At 43.7% G+C, this 17,782-nt stretch overlaps 2 protein-coding genes across 3 annotated transcripts; one reads left to right on the forward strand and one right to left on the reverse strand.

Annotated features, from left to right (window-relative positions):
- Positions 1-3: 3 nt before the first annotated feature.
- Positions 4-6,064, reverse strand: LOC128725557 (endoribonuclease Dicer). Its single transcript, XM_053819314.1, has 7 exons — positions 6,053-6,064; positions 5,644-5,979; positions 4,916-5,576; positions 4,195-4,532; positions 3,876-4,130; positions 3,362-3,809; positions 4-3,250 (listed from the first exon to the last, which is right to left on the reverse strand). The coding sequence occupies exons 1-7, from the start codon at positions 6,062-6,064 to the stop codon at positions 243-245; spliced, it is 5,058 nt and encodes a 1,685-aa protein (XP_053675289.1). The 3' UTR covers positions 4-242.
- A 9,939-nt stretch (positions 6,065-16,003) lies between these two features.
- On the forward strand, positions 16,004-17,782 carry LOC128720249 (vang-like protein 1). 2 transcript variants are annotated; one of them, XM_053813909.1, is made up of 2 exons: positions 16,016-17,289; positions 17,338-17,782. In XM_053813909.1, exons 1-2 carry the CDS (start codon positions 16,016-16,018, stop codon positions 17,780-17,782), a joined length of 1,719 nt encoding a protein of 572 aa, XP_053669884.1. The 2 variants fall into 2 exon arrangements, with proteins under 2 accessions (XP_053669883.1, XP_053669884.1); XM_053813908.1 differs by having other exon boundaries at positions 16,004-17,782.

A 17,782-nucleotide genomic window follows, 5' to 3' on the forward strand; every position in this document is an offset into this window, starting at 1 on the left:
GGCACATCAATTGCAATTGACGGTCACTTGTAATAAACGCAAAAATTGTCGCGTTTCATCACCAACGAGTCGACGACAATCAACTGATAGTCGCATAAAAAACACGACTATAGAGGCAAGGTATGCTTGCTTATCGATGCTAACGCATAAATATATGGAAGGCAAATCTAGCGATGTAGATCTTATTTAACAGCAGTCTAACTTATTATCAAGAGAGCTTCGCACCGCGGCATGGTTGTGGTTTACGATTGCTTGAGCTTGCTGAGGGCCGTTTTGGCGGCTGCCCGGCGAGCATCCTCCTTGTTCTGGCCACAGCCGTACACAACCTGCCGCTGGCAGCGGTGCGTGTAGCTAAGCTTCACGATCACAACGTCATCTTCAACGTACGGTGCGCTAAAGTGCGGCTCAGCCTCCGGATGCTCGTACAACTGGCGTACGACCTGGATCGGTGTGTCGATTGAGAAGTTCGTGATTTCGTTGCGCAGCAGCCGATAGCATACCTGCCACGTTACGAGTAGATCGCGACCGCTGTCGAGATATATGGCCCCGATCAGGGACTCGAACACGTCGCCCAACACCTTCGGTACGTCCACGTATTCCACCATCGGCGTGTCGGACTCGGTGGTCAGCAAACGCACCCAGTCACCGATCTTGTTGCTTTTGCGGGACTGCACCTCCACGAACTTGCCGATCGTGTCGGTCAGCGTTGGCGACTGGGACAGGATGAAGCGATGCAACCCGTTACGTACAAGCACGCACGCGAGATTGACGTTGTTCACCAAAGCCGAACGGAGATCTGTCAGCTGACCGGGTGACATGTTCGGATTGCGCTCATAGATGTACATCGTGACAAGAAAGTCGAGCACGGCGTCCCCAAGGAATTCCAGCTGCTGATACGAGCTGGTGATGCTGTGCGACATGTAGGACGCGTGCGTGAACGCCTGCAGCAGTAAGGTGCGGTTTCGAAAGTTGTACCCCAACAATTTCTCGATCCGATTCGGATTGCACAACAATCGGTCTATTTCTGTCCGGAACTGGAAGTAATCGGCCACTGAAAACTGACTCGTGCGCAACATCAACGGCACGTCGACGCCTTTTGGCAGCACACTGAGATGGGTCAGGAACCGGAACGATCGCTCGTACCCGACTGTCTTCACGCACACGCCTATCAAGGCTTCGGTTGCGTCCGCCACCACTTTGTCTGCGATTTGCACCTGCTGCAGGACACTCTGCAGGGTGGAGCGGGATGCCGTTTCGTTCTTTTCGATGAGCGGCAGAAACTTGTCGATGGTGGCCTGCGACACCATGCCTGATTGGATTTCCTCTTCGGAGAGTTCCAGCTTGAAGAGCAGCGCCGGTGACTCCTTCGCTTCGACCATCGCCCTGCCAATAGGTGCCGGAACAATGGACAGAGGCGGCACCCAGTCGTTCTTCGGATCGAATGTGTGTGCCTTAATCTTACCGGGTAGCCCGTAGCTCATGGCGCAGTACAACAAGTTGCGGTTACTCACCATGCGCCCTTTGCAGCTGGTCAGGTAGCCTTCGTGCCAGCTCGGATGCTTGAATAGCACATACACCGAAACGGCGAACTTCAGGAATGCGTCACCCAACACCTCGAACCGTTCCAGGTTGTATACATCGCCGGAGGATTTAGTGGTAAGAGCTTGAAGCAAGTCTGCCTGCTGCAAACACACGTTAGCCGTATTTTCCGGCGTCAGCTTCAGCATGTGTATCTCGCCCGGCCTTCCCATACCGTCCTCGATCGCCGCCCGTTGATACAGCCGGGTTTCGTCGTCGCTCTTATCCTTTGCGTCATCACCACTGATATCGAGCTCCGCCAGCACACAGTCGAGATTGCTCTCGGTTACCGCACGGCTGTTATCGCTAGCAATCACACTAGCCTGCTCGCTGTACTTGGTGATAAAGCTGCAGTAGTAATCGAGATCGATCTTCGCTACCTTATCCCAGTTGCGATCGTAATCGAGCGGTTGCTCTCTCTCTTCCCACGGGTACGTGATCTGATCTACTATAGCCGAAGATTCCGTGTGTATCTTCTCGAGCACGTTTTGCAGCTGCATCCCACCAAGATGATTTGGTTCCCGTCCATTTCCAGGATCGTCACTATCCATTTCGTCGCTGTCATCCTCATCATCATTGTCGTCGTACAGATCTTGACCAGGGGGCAATAATTTATGCGATGCGGGCGACAGTAGTTGATCAACCTGCAACTCTGCCACCTGGTCGCACTTTACCAACCCGATCCGTGCGTTGACAGCAAGATCCATCCGTATGTTCTCCGCCAGCAATAGATAGTGTACGCGGTGCAAAATGCTCGGCAGGAGCGTCGCTTTCAGCCAGTAGTCTGCTGGAAATTCGAAATTGTGCACAAGCTCAGGGATGAGAATTTCCTGGAATTCCCAGTACCTCGAACGCGTCGTGGCACCACCATCTGCTTCGCCACCAGGGTGCAACCGGTTCAGGCTCGCGGGGATTCCCTTCACTTCGATCAGGAACTGATCGTCTCGGCGCATGATCACCTGGTGATGTTCGGTCTGGAAATACTGCTCAAAAGAAGCATACTTCGCATTTGGGAACGGGCTCGTCGGTCGCAGATCCTCGTGCACACGCACCACAACGTAGTACTGGTTTGGATCGTTTTTATACCAAGGATGCACGACGCAATACTGATACCGGTTGGCGTCGAATTGCATCTGCTGGCGGACGCGGGTACTAGCCTCTTCCGCCGGTCGCAAGTACGGGAACCGATTTATTAGAGCCCAGTCGATCTCCTTCGAGTGCAGCAGGGGCACGATAAGCATTCCATTCTCCTCCGGTGCAGCATCGAGTACGGTGAATGGTTTCCACACCTTCAGCAGATCGCGAAACAGTAGCATATGAAAACGTTTCAACTGCCGTAGCTGACCAGAATCGGGTGGCAACGTCACACGAATCGGTTCGCGCATCACGTCCACACCGATCATGCCGAGAGTGACGAAGAATTTCATCCGTGCCAGCGGAGGCAATTCTTTGCACGTCAGTATGCCAAAATTACTGGAGCTACTGTAGAGTTCACTGAAAATCCGCGCGTTATCAATGTGTATGGTGGCGTCAAACTGCGCCCGGACGCGTATAACGTACACATAGCAGTCCACACCATCCGCTTGCGGCGTGCAGCCCATGGTCTCCTTCGGATAGCAAACTTTGTATCCTCGCACATTCTTCATTGTGCCCGCTAACTTAGGGTTCGGTTCTTAAAATCAATGAGCAGAAATAAAATTGATTAACATCTCATTCTTAGCACAAACTATACATTCACAGCAAGGAGTACAAGTAGTGTTAGACTGTAGTCTCGCATGCTTACCATTTGACAACTTGCGCCAATGTTTGAAGTATTGCTCGCTGAGTTCTTCCACTTTATCATTCTTTGTCACCGGCAGCAGATGCATGCTCAGCTCACCGGCTTCGTACAGAAGCTTGCAAGCATTAAACGCAGCGGACTGTTTAGCAAGTTTCATGTTTTGGAAGGGCACTCCATACACCGTTTCGCGAACCGTCGACTGCATCGGCAGTTTAATCGATACCTGGTGCTTTTGATCTGACGAGCTGATCCGGTTCCATGTGACATTCGAATCTGTGAACAGATCTCGCGGCATGCTCATGCAATATCTATTGAGCAACTGGATTGAGCCCACAGCATCCAGCTTGGCGTTTAGCGGTGTGAAGAAGGGTGGAATGATGTCATTTAGCAGCTCATTCTGTACGTCCTTTTCCAGTGGTTCGGGTCGGTTGATTGTTTTTCCTATCAATTCCTGCAAATTAAAGCGATTAAATAAAACTATGCGGGTTCGCCACATGGAATATCGTTGATGGCTTACCTTTTTTAACACATCGTCTATTGCACGGTATAGCTTTAGGCGGGTTAAGAACTTAACTCGATCCTCGTTCGGCATCATCATCAAATATGTGCTCGTTTTCGACCGCGCCCGGCCCTTCGATTGCATGTACGAAACGTACGACTTTGGCGGATCGAACATGATTACCATGTTGCACATCTGAAGATCGATTCCCTCCTCGATTACATTGGTAGCACACATCACGTTGATTTTATGTTTTCGGAATCGATCAAGGACCTAGGTTACATCAAAGATTGGAATGAAACTATCTGTTCAACAACATGTTAGTGCGATATTTTACCCTCCGTTCTTGCTGTACAATCAAGATATCATCTATAGTTTCGACTAACCGCCTATTTATACCGACGACAAAGTCCGGCTTAACGATGGGTTCCGTTAATTCATCGGGTTCCAACTGGCATTGAAAGTATATTTTTATCAGATGGTACAACACCTTAGCGGAAAAGCGTCGCTCCACGAATATAAGTGCCTGTTTTTCTTGATCTTGAATCTTGCTGTATGAGTCTTCAAGATACTTGAGCAACTTTAGCATCCGATCGGTAGAAAAATTCAAAATTTTTTCCTTTTCGCTGAAGCCAGCCATCGCGTCGACCAACACGTGACGAATCCATTCACAAACTGTGAAAAAAGAAAAACGTAAAATCACTTTTTGTCGTGCCACTGCGCTTTTTTGTTTTCGCTTAAATATGTTCGAAGTTGAAGGAATAATGCAGGAGCTACAATATGGGAACAACACATAATACACTACAATCTCCTTATTCATGTTCGGCTAAATCGACTAAATGAGATATTTGAACTCAATTGTGGGAAACCTCGTGAGAACTACTATTGCAGCTGATAACGTAAAACATTATGAATTACGCATATCTACCAGATCGAACAGCTTATAAGCTATTGGTAACCGTGAATCATTTTAGCAGCTTTCCAGGCAGCATAAAAGCAGCTTATGTAGCAATGTATAAACTGGAACCCTATATTGTGGGAGTAATACATCAACTTACATGTTATCGCCCCTCGAAACACTTGGCGACCCTTATCACACGACGCTGAACGTTTGGCGATCTCCAATTGAACAATTGCAGCCAGAATGGCTAACGAACCCGCGTAAATGCCAAGCTCCATCATTTGATACGTGAACTCCGTTAGTGCCTTATTCACTTCCTTCAATGGTTTCGATAAGCTCTGCTGCAGTGTTTTGGCACACTGTGTTTTATACTCCGGCAGGTGTACAATGGCCAAGTCCTCTGAGAATTCTTTCATTTTGGCGATTATTTGCTGCACAATCGGTGAAGTCGCAACGCTGCTGGCAAAATACGGGCAGACCGCTTCCTGTGCGCAAGTAGAGACCGCGGCCACGTTCGAGTATTCGTCGTAGCTGGTTACCGTGGCAATAGTGGAGCTGAACGTATTTTCTAGCCGCTCTAATTCATCCGTCACCTGGGATGCCAATTTCAGTTCCTTAAATAGTAGGGTACCCGAGAGGCCAATGATGCGCGGCCGCTCGGTTTTCGGTACAGCTATAATTTCCTTCATTATTGCGTGCATCGGATGCTGGCCAACCGCACGGTGGCATTCGTCAAACACGATCAAATTTATGTTAGACGGAGTGATATAGCCGTGATGCAGTACATCCAGCAGGATTTGACTGGTACAAACCAATACCTAATAGCGATTAACGTGAATTCTTTAACATAGAAACAAACTCCTTTTTTGGCGGTTTTTGCCTTACCTGCACTTCGCTTAACTCCTTGAGCCATCTATCGCTTTTCCATGTATCCACATTAATCTCACTTGTGTATAGCCTCACGGAGAAGGGCATATGTTGTGAGAAAAAATGCGCTTGTTGCTTCGCGAGCGCAACGGTATTCGCAAGAAAAAACATTCGCTTTCCTCCGTGGTCTATCACATTCTGCAACTGATAGCTTAGCTCCTTCATCACCATTAAAGCAATAAACGTTTTACCAGAACCGGTAGGCAGATAGACAATCGTGTTCTGGTTGAGGCATACATTTTTCATCTGCACCTGATAGTTGCGAGGTGAAAAATCCTCAGCGAATGGTTTATTCTAGAAATGGAAAAGTAGTCAACGCAAAACATGAATAGCTAACGATCAGAATTAGAAAAATGTAACTACTTACATTTACCGACATTATGCTCAAAATTTCATCAGCCTTTTTGCTGCACCTCTCGACTAACTCTGCTGCACCTAATAGCAGTTGATGACGACACTTGTCACAACAATGTAACTTCTTCTTCTTTACTAGGGTTTTAACATGGTACGATGCAGAAGTCCAGCTACCTGGGCCCTCCTGTACTAATCCGTGTTCTGACTCCACCCCTTATTTAACTTCTTCCTTATTTAATCAAAATTTTAATACGGCACGATACACGAGTCCCGCTTCCTGTTCCTTCAAATATTGCTCCGTATTATGTCTGCTCTTCCTGAATCTTAGATAGCTGCAGAACCGGCAAATAAAAACCGTGTGTCCTTTCGCTTGGTGAATTAATTGCCTTGTTTGATGTTGCACTTTACTGACACAAAAGGCTACTGACAGCTTATACGTTTTTCTCCAAGATGTTTACGTATTAGTGTGCGCTTCTTAGGCTGTCTTTTCTCTTATTCTTCTATTCCTGAGTGGGAATATGTGTGTTTAGAACTTAATTCTGAATTTGAATGAATTTATGAATTTAATCAGAATTTATCAGAGAATGAATTTAATCAGAGTTTTCAGTTTCTTAATATCCCCTTTTTTCCACATTTCTTCGAAGGAGTTTTCGTCAATCTCTAAGGCATTCCTTCTCTCTATTCTTAGTTTAACACAGTGAAATATTCTATGTCTAGCCGTGTCCGGGCAGTTACAGATATCACAGCTTCCCGAGTTGATTATCTTCATTTTGTGAAGCCAGTAATTTCTGTAATCTTGACCAGAAATTAACCTGTTTAGCATATTTATGTCTCTTGCTCCTATGTATACTTTTGAGTGCCACATTTTCTTCGAGAAGTGCGGTTGTAGTTTTTGGTATGTTTTGCCTTTGACTAGGCACATGGTGTTGTACCAATTTGTTATTAATTTGGTAATCTTATTTGTTTAATTAATCGAATATTGTTATTAATGCTAATATCATAGGTTGTTCCTTCTTTGGCGAGTTGATCTACCATTTCATTTCCCTCTACCCCCACGTGGCTAGGGATCCATTGATTTTTTGCGTGGGTAGTATCCCAGTAATATAGAATGTCAGCTATGATCTCATCCACCATAAGTTCCATTGAAGCAATTTTTTAGAATGGTGCATGCTGCTTGGCTATCTGTAAACACGGTTGAGTGCATTAGACCTTCCTTATTAGCAATTTCCAATGCTTCCTTGATGGCATTGAGTTCTGTAGTGCATATAGAGGCTGGGATTCTTAGTTTGCGGGCTATGTTCTGTGGTGCTTGATTATATCTCCTTATATGAATGCCAATACCGCAGCCATTTGGGGTTTTGCTGCCGTCTGTAAATATTCTCGTTTGGATTGAGTAGGATTCTACAGCTTCTAGTGTGAATTGTTTCACAGCTGCTGGGTTGATGCTGTCCTTTTTGGCAATTACCCCTGAGACACTTGTTTTAATTTTTGTCACCCTGCTGGGATTTGTTTGAGCATTAAATTCCATCGTGGCGATGGCCTGGTATATCTCCTAATGCTATAGGTATATTTGTTCTTGAGCAGAGTGTTTGTTCGTTTTATTTTGGCTTATTAGCTTGACTAGTGTGCTATTATTTAGCTTAGAATGAGCCACCGATTTTGATAACTGCTTCGCTACAGGGAATTTGCTTCTGATGCGTAGAGGTATTTCGGCGGCAATTGCATGCAGGGTGTTAATAGGTGTGGTTTTGGTACACCCTGTAACCCTTCTGATAGATTGGTTGAGGACTGTAGATAGAGCCTTTTGACTGATTTTGTTGGCATTTAAACATAGTCCACTGCCGTTTTCTATGCTTCCTCTACTATCGCTGTAAGCCTTAGATTTTTGGCGTGTATGTTGAATTTCAATTTGCTGTCAATGGTTACTCCTAAGAAACGATGGCTTCGGACTTGTTCCACAAGTTTATTGCCTAAAGAAATGTTTAGATTATCCTTTTCATTGGGGAGGCTCATTACCTTCGATTTCTCTATATTGATTTTCAAGTTTAAGGTGTTTAACGTGTTTTCGAGCCAGGTAGCCGTATTTTGGAGTTTTAGCTCTACCTCCCATGTCGATTTACCTGTTTCTATGATAGTGAAATCGTCTGCATACTGTAGTATTCTAGTGTTATTATTATTTATATTGTGGCAGCAAGCAGTATATATGTTAAACTAGCAGATAAACCCGATTTCAATCGGATCGACGTAGTTTAAGAAATCATAAAGGAGCATTTTTACGTATGCTTGTTTAATTCAATTTTTGATGTATATATTTTTTTTTCATTTAGTTGTATTCATTTTATATACGTGATTTCTAGCTTCATCTTTGAAAATTTTCTATGTCATTTAATTTGGCTGTTCCTTTTGACACATCTTATCCAATTGGCTATACCTATATATAAATATCCTGCACTCCTTTTTAAACAAATCTTACCTTTTGACCATCTTAGCTATCAAGGAAAAAAATTTGTATCATATCCTTTCTTCTCTTGTTGTTTCACAACTACCATTTCTCTTTATAAACTTTGTTTCGTATGATCAAGTCGTTCTTACCAAAAATTTTCTACCTTATCTGTTGCATCTTTCACGTCATGAAATTAATAAAACCTATTTTTATGCTGAGAGTTTTTCACTTTCTTTTTCGAAAATCATTTTTTATCCACTATCATTTTTCTTGGATCCGTCATATCAATTTATTTACATAGCAAATGCGGAAAAGTAGCATGTTGTTCCATCCTGAGTATGTATGACGTTCAAAATCTTTCTACTTTTCTAACTCTTATTCTTATTTCGTCATTAAGCTGCCTGGAAACAATTTTCCATTATATTTCATCTATATCGCTGTTCCCTTTCAAAACGCCATTCCGAGTTCGTAATCATTACGCTCTGAAATCCATATTGAAATGTATTAAACCAACCACATTTCCAACGCAACCCAACACAATTGAAAATTGAATCTTACTGAATAAGGGCATAGCGCTATATGTTGCAAATATTTTACACTTTTAAATTTAACATGCATGGGAAGAAAATGAGTTGATTTTCTAAGCGCAGTTTAGTGTCTAAATAAATGGTAGAAGAGAGAAAAGTTGCAGGAAATTGAACTGTTTGTTGACGTCTTTATATTTTTGTGAATTTCTTTTATTCTGGAAATGGTAATTCCTTTCCCGTCCATAATGTAAAAGTTACTCGTTAGAAAGAATAAACAAAAAGCATTTGTATCGCTGGGCGATTTTTGAACATGCCAATAAATTAAGGTTGCATCCCCCTATTTCCGCATTAGAGAATATGATTCTTTGCTACTTCTTGCATAGACTATGTTACGGCGTACATGTAAAGTTGTAGTAAGATTAGACGATATTTGTTCGGCCATTTTTTTTTCAATATTCCAAATAGGTGTTGTATGACCTCCTACAAATTTGTTTAAAACCGTTTTTTTTTAATTTTGCCTCATTTCATTTAAATCAGACATGATTGGTTTGCTTGACTATATTTTCCAATACTCTAATAGGAAATGCTTGTATGGGAGCTTTTATTTTCAAAATTTTGTGTAAGAAGAATCATCCTCATCTAAATTCATCCGGACCGAGCTTTATTGCTATGACCGTATAATTTTTTTGGTGATACAGACAGAAGGTTCTTTGGTCACCCCCATGTGTTTTGCACATGCTTACATGAATCTTTGCCATACTATGAATAATAAGAATATGAATAATAAGAAGCATTTCTACCATGTTTCAATCGAATTGGTGGCCATATGTTTTTTTCAATAATTTTTCGGTGTTTGATGAATGGGGAGTGACAACTATTTGGTCCTCACTTGTAGAACTAAAATTTTGAAACTCATTGTGTTAGGTGATAAAATTGGAGTTGATTTCTACGACGTTTGACGAACAGATATACCAAACCGGGAAACTTATACTTCATCACATATTGTATAGAGAGTTTTAAGAAACTTATACGCAATATTTAGATAAACGAATATTATAGACTTTTCAACGGCTGACTGTATGGAAGCCCTCCTTTATTGGACCGGTGTGGCCGAAATATTTGATTCTTCTGCAAAATATAAAAAAGCATGTGTACTAAATTTCGGCCAGATCTGTGTTCTATATTTTTAGGTGAATAGTATAGATTTTTTTATGGAGGGTTGTATGTGAGCTTCCCTTTCTTCCCCACCGGAGTAGCTGACGTTTCAGATTCTTTTAAAGAAATGAAAAAGGTTCATACATCACAAATTTCAGTCAAATCGATGGTTCTTTGTACTTTTTAGTAATTATTAAAGGTTTGTTAGACGCTCCCCACCCCCTCCTGCATGATGGGTTGTATGGGAGCTCCCCTTTTTACCTCGCGGAGTGGATGAAGCTTTGAATACGTGGGCCAAATGTCAAAATGAACATGTTTGCCAAATATCAGAAAAAACTGGACTTCATTTACAATTTTAAGCGATTATCTCTTTTGGGGAGGGGGGGGTTGTATGGGAGCCCTCCTTTGTTCTTCATTGAGGAGTCTGAAATTTCACCAGTATTAGTTTTAAGTAATGAAACATCTATGCACCAAATTTCAGCCAAATCGGGCATTATCTATAATTTTAAGCAAATAATATTCATTTTTTGAAGGGGGGGTCGTATGGGAGCCCCCCTTTGTTCCCCATTGAGATGGCTTAAATTTTGCCAGTGTTAATTTTTAGTAATGAAACGTCTATGCACGAAATTTAAGCCAAATCGGGCATTATTTGTATTTTCAAATGAATATTCGCAAATTTTTTGGGGCTCTAAAAAAATAAAAAAAATCAAATCCCAAGTTTGGTGCAAATCGGTTCAATGGAAACCCCATTAATGCGCGTACATAGGCACATATATATAAATATATATATATATATATATATATATATATATATATATATATATATATATATATATATATATATATATATATATATATATATATACATACATACATACATACAAACATTCATTTTTATTCATAAGATAAGGTAGATGATAATACATCACCTTGAGGCAGGCCGTTAGATATACTTCTTTTTATCACATCCTTGCCTGAACATAGCTCCAAGGATCTGTTAGTTAAGAAACTGCCAATCCATCTGATATCTTCTTGGGATATCATGCATTGGTGCATACTCTCTAGTAGTAGTATGGTATTTACACTGTTGTATGCATTTTTTATATCTATAAAAATGATACCAGTTCGGAGTCCGTCCCGCCTGTTAACTGATACCAAATTAGTGATTAGCTCTATCATGGTATGAGTAGATCGATTTTTGCGGAACCCAAAGCTAGTTTCTGGTATTCCGTTGAATTTATGGAGCCGGATGTTTATGTTGCTAAGAATTGCCGAATTTGTAATTTTGGTAATGGTCGGGAGGAGAGCGATGGGTCTATAGTTTTCGGTTTTATACGGATCTTTACCTATTTTCAGTATGGCTACAATCTTGATCATTTTCAATTTGGTTGGGACTTTACCAATTTTATACATGTCATTAATTTCCTTGATTATAGTCGAAGTATTGCTAGCGCTTAGTGGGCTAAGTGTCTTATAGGATATGTTGTCCGCATCAGGGGTAGTGTTCTTCTTTTTGGAAAGAATATTGTGCCATTTTTCATAGTTTAGTATTTCTTTTTCTGTTATATAGTTATTACTATATGTTTGGTCTCGACAATGTATCTTTGGGAAGTTGACTTTTAAAAATTCCTTGGGCATTTGACTGCTGTTATTTTTTATGTTATTTTTTGGAGAACTATTATTTTTCCCGTGACACTTTCTAATAATGTGCCAGAGCTGAGCAGTGGTTGCACTTGAATCTATTGATTCTAGCCAAATTTCCAAATTCTTTCTTTTCTCTTGCTTCTTTAAATATCTGAATTTCGCTAGGTCCCTTTTAAAATTGATCAGGTTTTATTGATGAGATTGATAACGTTTGGTAATTATTAAAACTTTTTCTCGCTTGATTCTTGTTTTCTCATGCCTGTTTTCTGTTGTCCGCCAACTCTTGGGAACATGGACCGTGGTATATTTGTTACTTTGTACTATTTCTTGGATCCTTTTTGAGATAGAGTCAATGCCTTTTTCACATTCTAGATTGGAAATTTCTTTTTCAATGCGAGCCTTAATATAGGCCACTCTTAAATCCGGGCTTGTTGGGGAGTTCAACTTGATTTTTATTACACGGTGCCCACTACCTCCAATGTGTTGGTCGGTAACCTCTCTACCATTGTCCAGTGTTTTGTAGCTAGGGATGATGGTTAGATCTATCGCCGTATTTTTTTTTTCTTTATTCTGAATTAATATATGTGACTTCTTTATTATGTAGTATGGTGAGGTTAGAATTAATGATAAGATTCATTAATACTTTCCCTCTGGTATCTGAATATGGGTTTCCCCATGCTTCGTGATGGGCATTGAAATCTCCGGTTATAATTGTATTTTTATTTCGATTCGCTATATTTACTATTTTTTCCATAGCTTTTTTAGAGATGGTTGGTTTTACATATACCGACATTATTGTAATTCTTGGGTTACTCAGTTTAACTCCGGTAGCTTGTATGAATTTGTTTCTCCTGATTATATTTATATCTTCATACCTGTATTTGTTTTTTATTATGATACAGCTACCCCCGTAGCCAGCTTCTCTGAGTTGGAATATTAGGTTATAACCTTTAAGCTTGGGCAGCGTATTGCTGTTTGGGTTTGTCCAAGTTTCTTGCAAACAAATGGCATCCAAATGTTCCTCAGCGGTTACTGTTTTTAGTTCATCTATATTGTTTTTTATCACTTGTATGTTATTTTGAACTAAGTTAAACATGATGATCGAAAAATTAGGGATGCTTGCATGTTTATAGCTGAATTCTATGTTTCATTCGGTATTGGTTCTGGTATGTGTGGTTATAGTGGTGTAGGTGTTGTGAGAGAGTTTGATTATTTATTGGCCGTTGACGATACTGAGAGATCGTCGAACGGAATAATTTTTTTCGTTTGTAAACTGTGGAATTTCTGTTTCAGATAATATGAGCTTATCCGTAGGGTTTGTGAGTATACTGGTCCGTTTTCTATTGTCTTAGTATTTTCCTCAGGAGGAGTTATTTTTTGAATTCTTTGCGTCGTGTTTATTTGATCTAATCTTGGTTGTTTTTGACGGTGTGCACTGGGAGTGTCAGCTGCAGTGTGTTTTGGGTTTTCTGATGGTGGTAGAATAGTTATGGTGTTCACTGTCTCTGCGTATGATTTGTCAATGTAACTTCTTGGAACTGTTGGAGCCTGGGCTCTTCTTATTTCCCTCGCTTCTCTTATTGTCTGTTCGTAGTTTGGATTTTTTTTATTTCCACCTCATTTAGGTAGACGGGACAGTTTCTATCTAGAGTGCTGTGACGTTCCCCACATTCTAGACATTTTGGTTCCGATTGGCAATTATCATGGTAGGTGCTCGAACAATCTGAGGCAGTTCATGCATTCTACCTTTAGAACCATTCTACCTTTAGATCGTATTAGTAGCCAAAGTTTACACTGTGCGGGGTGTTAGTGGTGTCAAATGTAAGGATAGCTGTGCGGGTATTTACCCAATTTCGATCCTTGTCCTTCCTTTTCATAATATCCACATCTTTGACTTTTTATCGGCGAGACCCGTGATTATCTTCTCTTTGGTGGTGAACGGAATGGCATCACACCTTTCGATGTGTTTAGCGTCTCGTGCTTATAACTTTAGTATCAATCCCATTGGTGGTCTTCAAATAAATTTTGGTCAGTCTTTCAGCTTGTTTTTTTGTTGCGTACCAGTACTAGCAATTTTCCGTCTTTTAGTATGGTTACTTTTTTTGGTTGTTCATTCATGGCGACTTCAATAGTCTTTCGGACTAAAAAGGGGTTAGCTGTCCTTAATGGTCTTTCGGGAGTAATTCCTTCAACTACTTTTTTTTTGTTTTCTAGTAAGACTCTGGCCTAATGGCTCGTAGTACAAGCCAAAAGCCGAACCTCATCCGGGGTCCCCCATCTTACTTTTCGTGCGTTCTTGTCGTAAGGTTCGATTGCCTTTGTCAACGGTCTGTATAACACGTGGATTAGTCTGGTCACTGTCTTTGGCAGAGGTGTATTAGTGCACCGTTGTCGCTAAGGGGTTAGTCGTGTCAGATATTTGTCCTCTTCGAGTGATACACTGCGACTGACAATGTAACAACAATATGTTTTGAACAAAATGTTGGGTAGAATGTATTTGTACATCACTGCCCACGACACTGCACTCAAAAAATGCAAGTAAAGAATAAGTAAGCCTAGAAACCGTTTCAACGGTTGATGTGTTGCGATATTTCAATCTGACAGCCTATGGGGCTTCACGAAGTCAATAAACCAGTCTCAGTCCAACCCGTGTTTTTGACAGCTATAGTTTTGAAAAAAATATCCACGGTAATAGATTTTACTGTCTAATGAGAAGGGTTATTTTGGTGAGGAATAGCAACGGATCTAGTATATAGCAGATATGTTATTATCTAGTTTTGAGCAGATATATGTTAGAAAAAATGATGCTATTTCCATTTTGGTGTACATTCGATTCAATATGGCGACCCGTTGAGCCGTCTGTGGGCTAACCTTTCTCGCAAAGAGCTGGAGTGAGGGAGAGAAAAGAAAGATGGTGGAACAGGCACAGCGAGCAGACATTCTTTCGGTGCTTTTCCGACTTTTCCTTCCGCATCAAATTGCTCTCTAGTTTCAAGCGAGAAAGACCACTCTGTCCCGAGTGCCAGCTTGTGCGTCGGTGTGAAGATACGAAAAAACGCACCCGAAGACAGAAGTGCATACCGGCCGGGTTAAGTGATTGTTTAAATATTGTGTGTTGTGTGTATCGCGTTGAAGACCCACAGAAGTCATTCAACTTACCGCATGAATGAGACGCACTGCGAGCCGCACGTACTGGGAGCCGCGCGGCAGAACGAGAACAAGCGAATCTGATGCAGCGCCGCTTTCCTCCGTGCTGGCGTTGTGCAATTTTTGTGCAAGTGTGTCGAGAAAAATAGAAAAGGATCTTTGAGATATTTGAATACCTCCGACAGTGTGTATGTGTGTGTGTAGCGGGCACAATCTTTGGTGTCAGTAGGGTGCCAGTGCGTAAGTTGCAACCCAATGCAATTGGCGGTGCTCTTGTTTAATGTATTCCATTCACCTGTGCATGCAATCGCTAACGCATTAATTCATTCCCGAATGCGCGTCCGTATGTGTGTGTGTATGTTTGTGCGTGTATGAAAGTAACTGGTCGCGGGGTGGAAGGTGTGTGGAAAAGAAAAACGGAAAATTTGAGTCGCAAAGTGACCGACATATTTGCGAACCGTGCGTCGAATTCCGGCCACCGTACGAAGGCAGCATCCATCCCTGCGAGGCGGGTTAGAACAAACACGCGCGAGTGTAAGAGGGGGTCGTGAAAGAAGAGAGACAGCGCTAAATAGCTAACTGTAAGGGCCGGTTTTTCATTTGTTTCGTCGTTATTCGTCACCAACACCAGCGCGCACCGCAAACCCTTCAGCGTCCAGCCACCGCGCGGTTCCTCTCAACGCCACGACGCGCGCACGCGAGCTCCTTGAGCTGTGTGTTTCCTTCTAGTTTTCAGGTCGCTCTCTCTCTCTCTCTTGCTCTCTCACAAACATACCTCACGGCGGGCGAATGGAACGTGAACGCGTCTTTCTACGTTGCGCGCTTGTGAAGAAAACGTAGGATATCCGGCGAAAACCCCTAGCGCGAGCCGGGTTGCACAAATTTTCCTTTCGCAGCGTGATTGCCGTGGGCGACAGACGAGTGATAAATAAAATATAGGCATACACACACTCACACACACCGAGGAAATAAAGCTGGTAGCACTGCTAATGACGTTTCGGCAGCCGCCGGTCACAGCAGGCGCAGCAGCAGTAGCTTGTTCGTCTCGATGGGAACGATGATGGAAACGGAGTCGGTGAAGTCGGAACCGGGCAGTAAAAGCAGAAGATCACGCACCTCAGGTGGTCACCATCACCAGCAGCTGCAGCAGCAACAACACAGCACCCTCGGAGGATCGCACAGGACGCGTCATTCGCATCGCAACAGCAACAACCATTCGCGTGGTGGTCCTAACAAACGCCCCGATATGGCCCCGTTTCAGACGAGCGTAAATCTCGGGGAGGATGGCCGTGATGGGCAGGAGATCATCGAGGTGTCAATTCTGCCGCAGGACGAAACGTGGGGTGACAACACGACCGCGATCACAGGCAACACGTCGGAGCAGAGCATCTCGATGGAGGATGTCAGTTACTTCCAGATGTCCGATGACCGTGGCGTAGGATTCGCCTGCCAGCGGTACCTCGAGCGGGGTCTTGCCGTGTTGCTGTGTGTGGTCGCATTCGCCGGTCCCCTGGCTATGGTGATCCTGCCAAAGTTGGGTTTCTTCCCATCGGCCTTCGAGAGCCTGGATCTTACGCCAAACGAGCGCGTACGGTTACTGGCGTGTAATGCGGAATGCAAAGGCATGCTGGTGTCACTGGCAGCCCGGTTGTTGCTGCTTGCGATCGGTTTGTGGGCGTTGTTCCTGCGTAAACCGGCCGCCATCATGCCCCGGATCTTCCTGTTCCGGTCGTGCGCGTTGCTGCTCGTACTGATTGCGTCCTTCGCGTACTGGCTGTTCTACATCGTGCAGGTGACGGAAGGTGCCCGTGCGATTGTGGCCGGATCGGATGTCGTCGATTACCGGACGTTGGTTGCGTACGCCACGAGCTACTGCGATACGTTGCTGTTCGTCCACTACGTGGCCGTGGTGCTGCTTGAAATTCGTCACCTACAACCTCTGTACCACGTGAAAGTGATCCGCAGCCCGGATGGGGAGTCACACAGCTACAGCATTGGTCAGCTAAGCATCCAGCGTGCGGCCGTTTGGGTCCTGCAGCGGTACTACACCGAATTCAGCATCTACAACCCGTACCTCGAGCGGTTACCCGTCTCAAAGGCACAGCGAAAAGCGGCCGCCGTGTCGTCCTTCAAGTACTACGACGTAGACGGTGCGACTCCTGCACAGCAGCAAAGCCAATCACGTGCTGTCCTGGCGGCACACGCACGCCGGCGTGATTCCTCACACAACGAGCGGTTCTACGAGGAGCACGAGTACGAGCGGCGTGTGAAAAAGCGCCGTGCACGGCTTGTAACCGCCGCCGAGGAAGCTTTCACACACATCAAGCGCATGCAGCAACCGCAACAGCAGCAGCAGCAACAGCAAATGCACGACCAGCAAAGTGATGCTGGTGCTGCACCACCAGCAATTCCGCTTGATCCGCAGGAAGCCGCTCAGGCCATCTTCCCGTCGATGGCACGCGCGCTTCAGAAATATCTGCGTGTGACACGCCAACAACCCCGACACACGGTCGAGTCGATCCTGAAGCACCTTGCACACTGTCTCAAGCACGACATGACGCCACGTGCCTTCCTTGAGCCATACCTCGTCGAGGCACCGGTTCTGCAGAACGACAAGGAACGTCGACCGAACCACAATTGGTCGCTTATCTGCGACGAGCTGCTATCCCGGCCACTCTCCGATGGCTGCACATTTCAGCTGATCCAGAACGACGTCTCGCTGACGGTGTCCATCCACCGGATACCGCATTTCACCGTCAGCGAGGAGGTGGTCGATCCCAAATCGAATAAGTTTGTGCTGAAGCTCAACTCGGAGACGAGTGTGTGA

The sequence above is a fragment of the Anopheles nili genome, chromosome 2 (genome assembly GCF_943737925.1).
Source record: "Anopheles nili chromosome 2, idAnoNiliSN_F5_01, whole genome shotgun sequence".
NCBI lineage: Eukaryota > Metazoa > Arthropoda > Insecta > Diptera > Culicidae > Anopheles > Anopheles nili.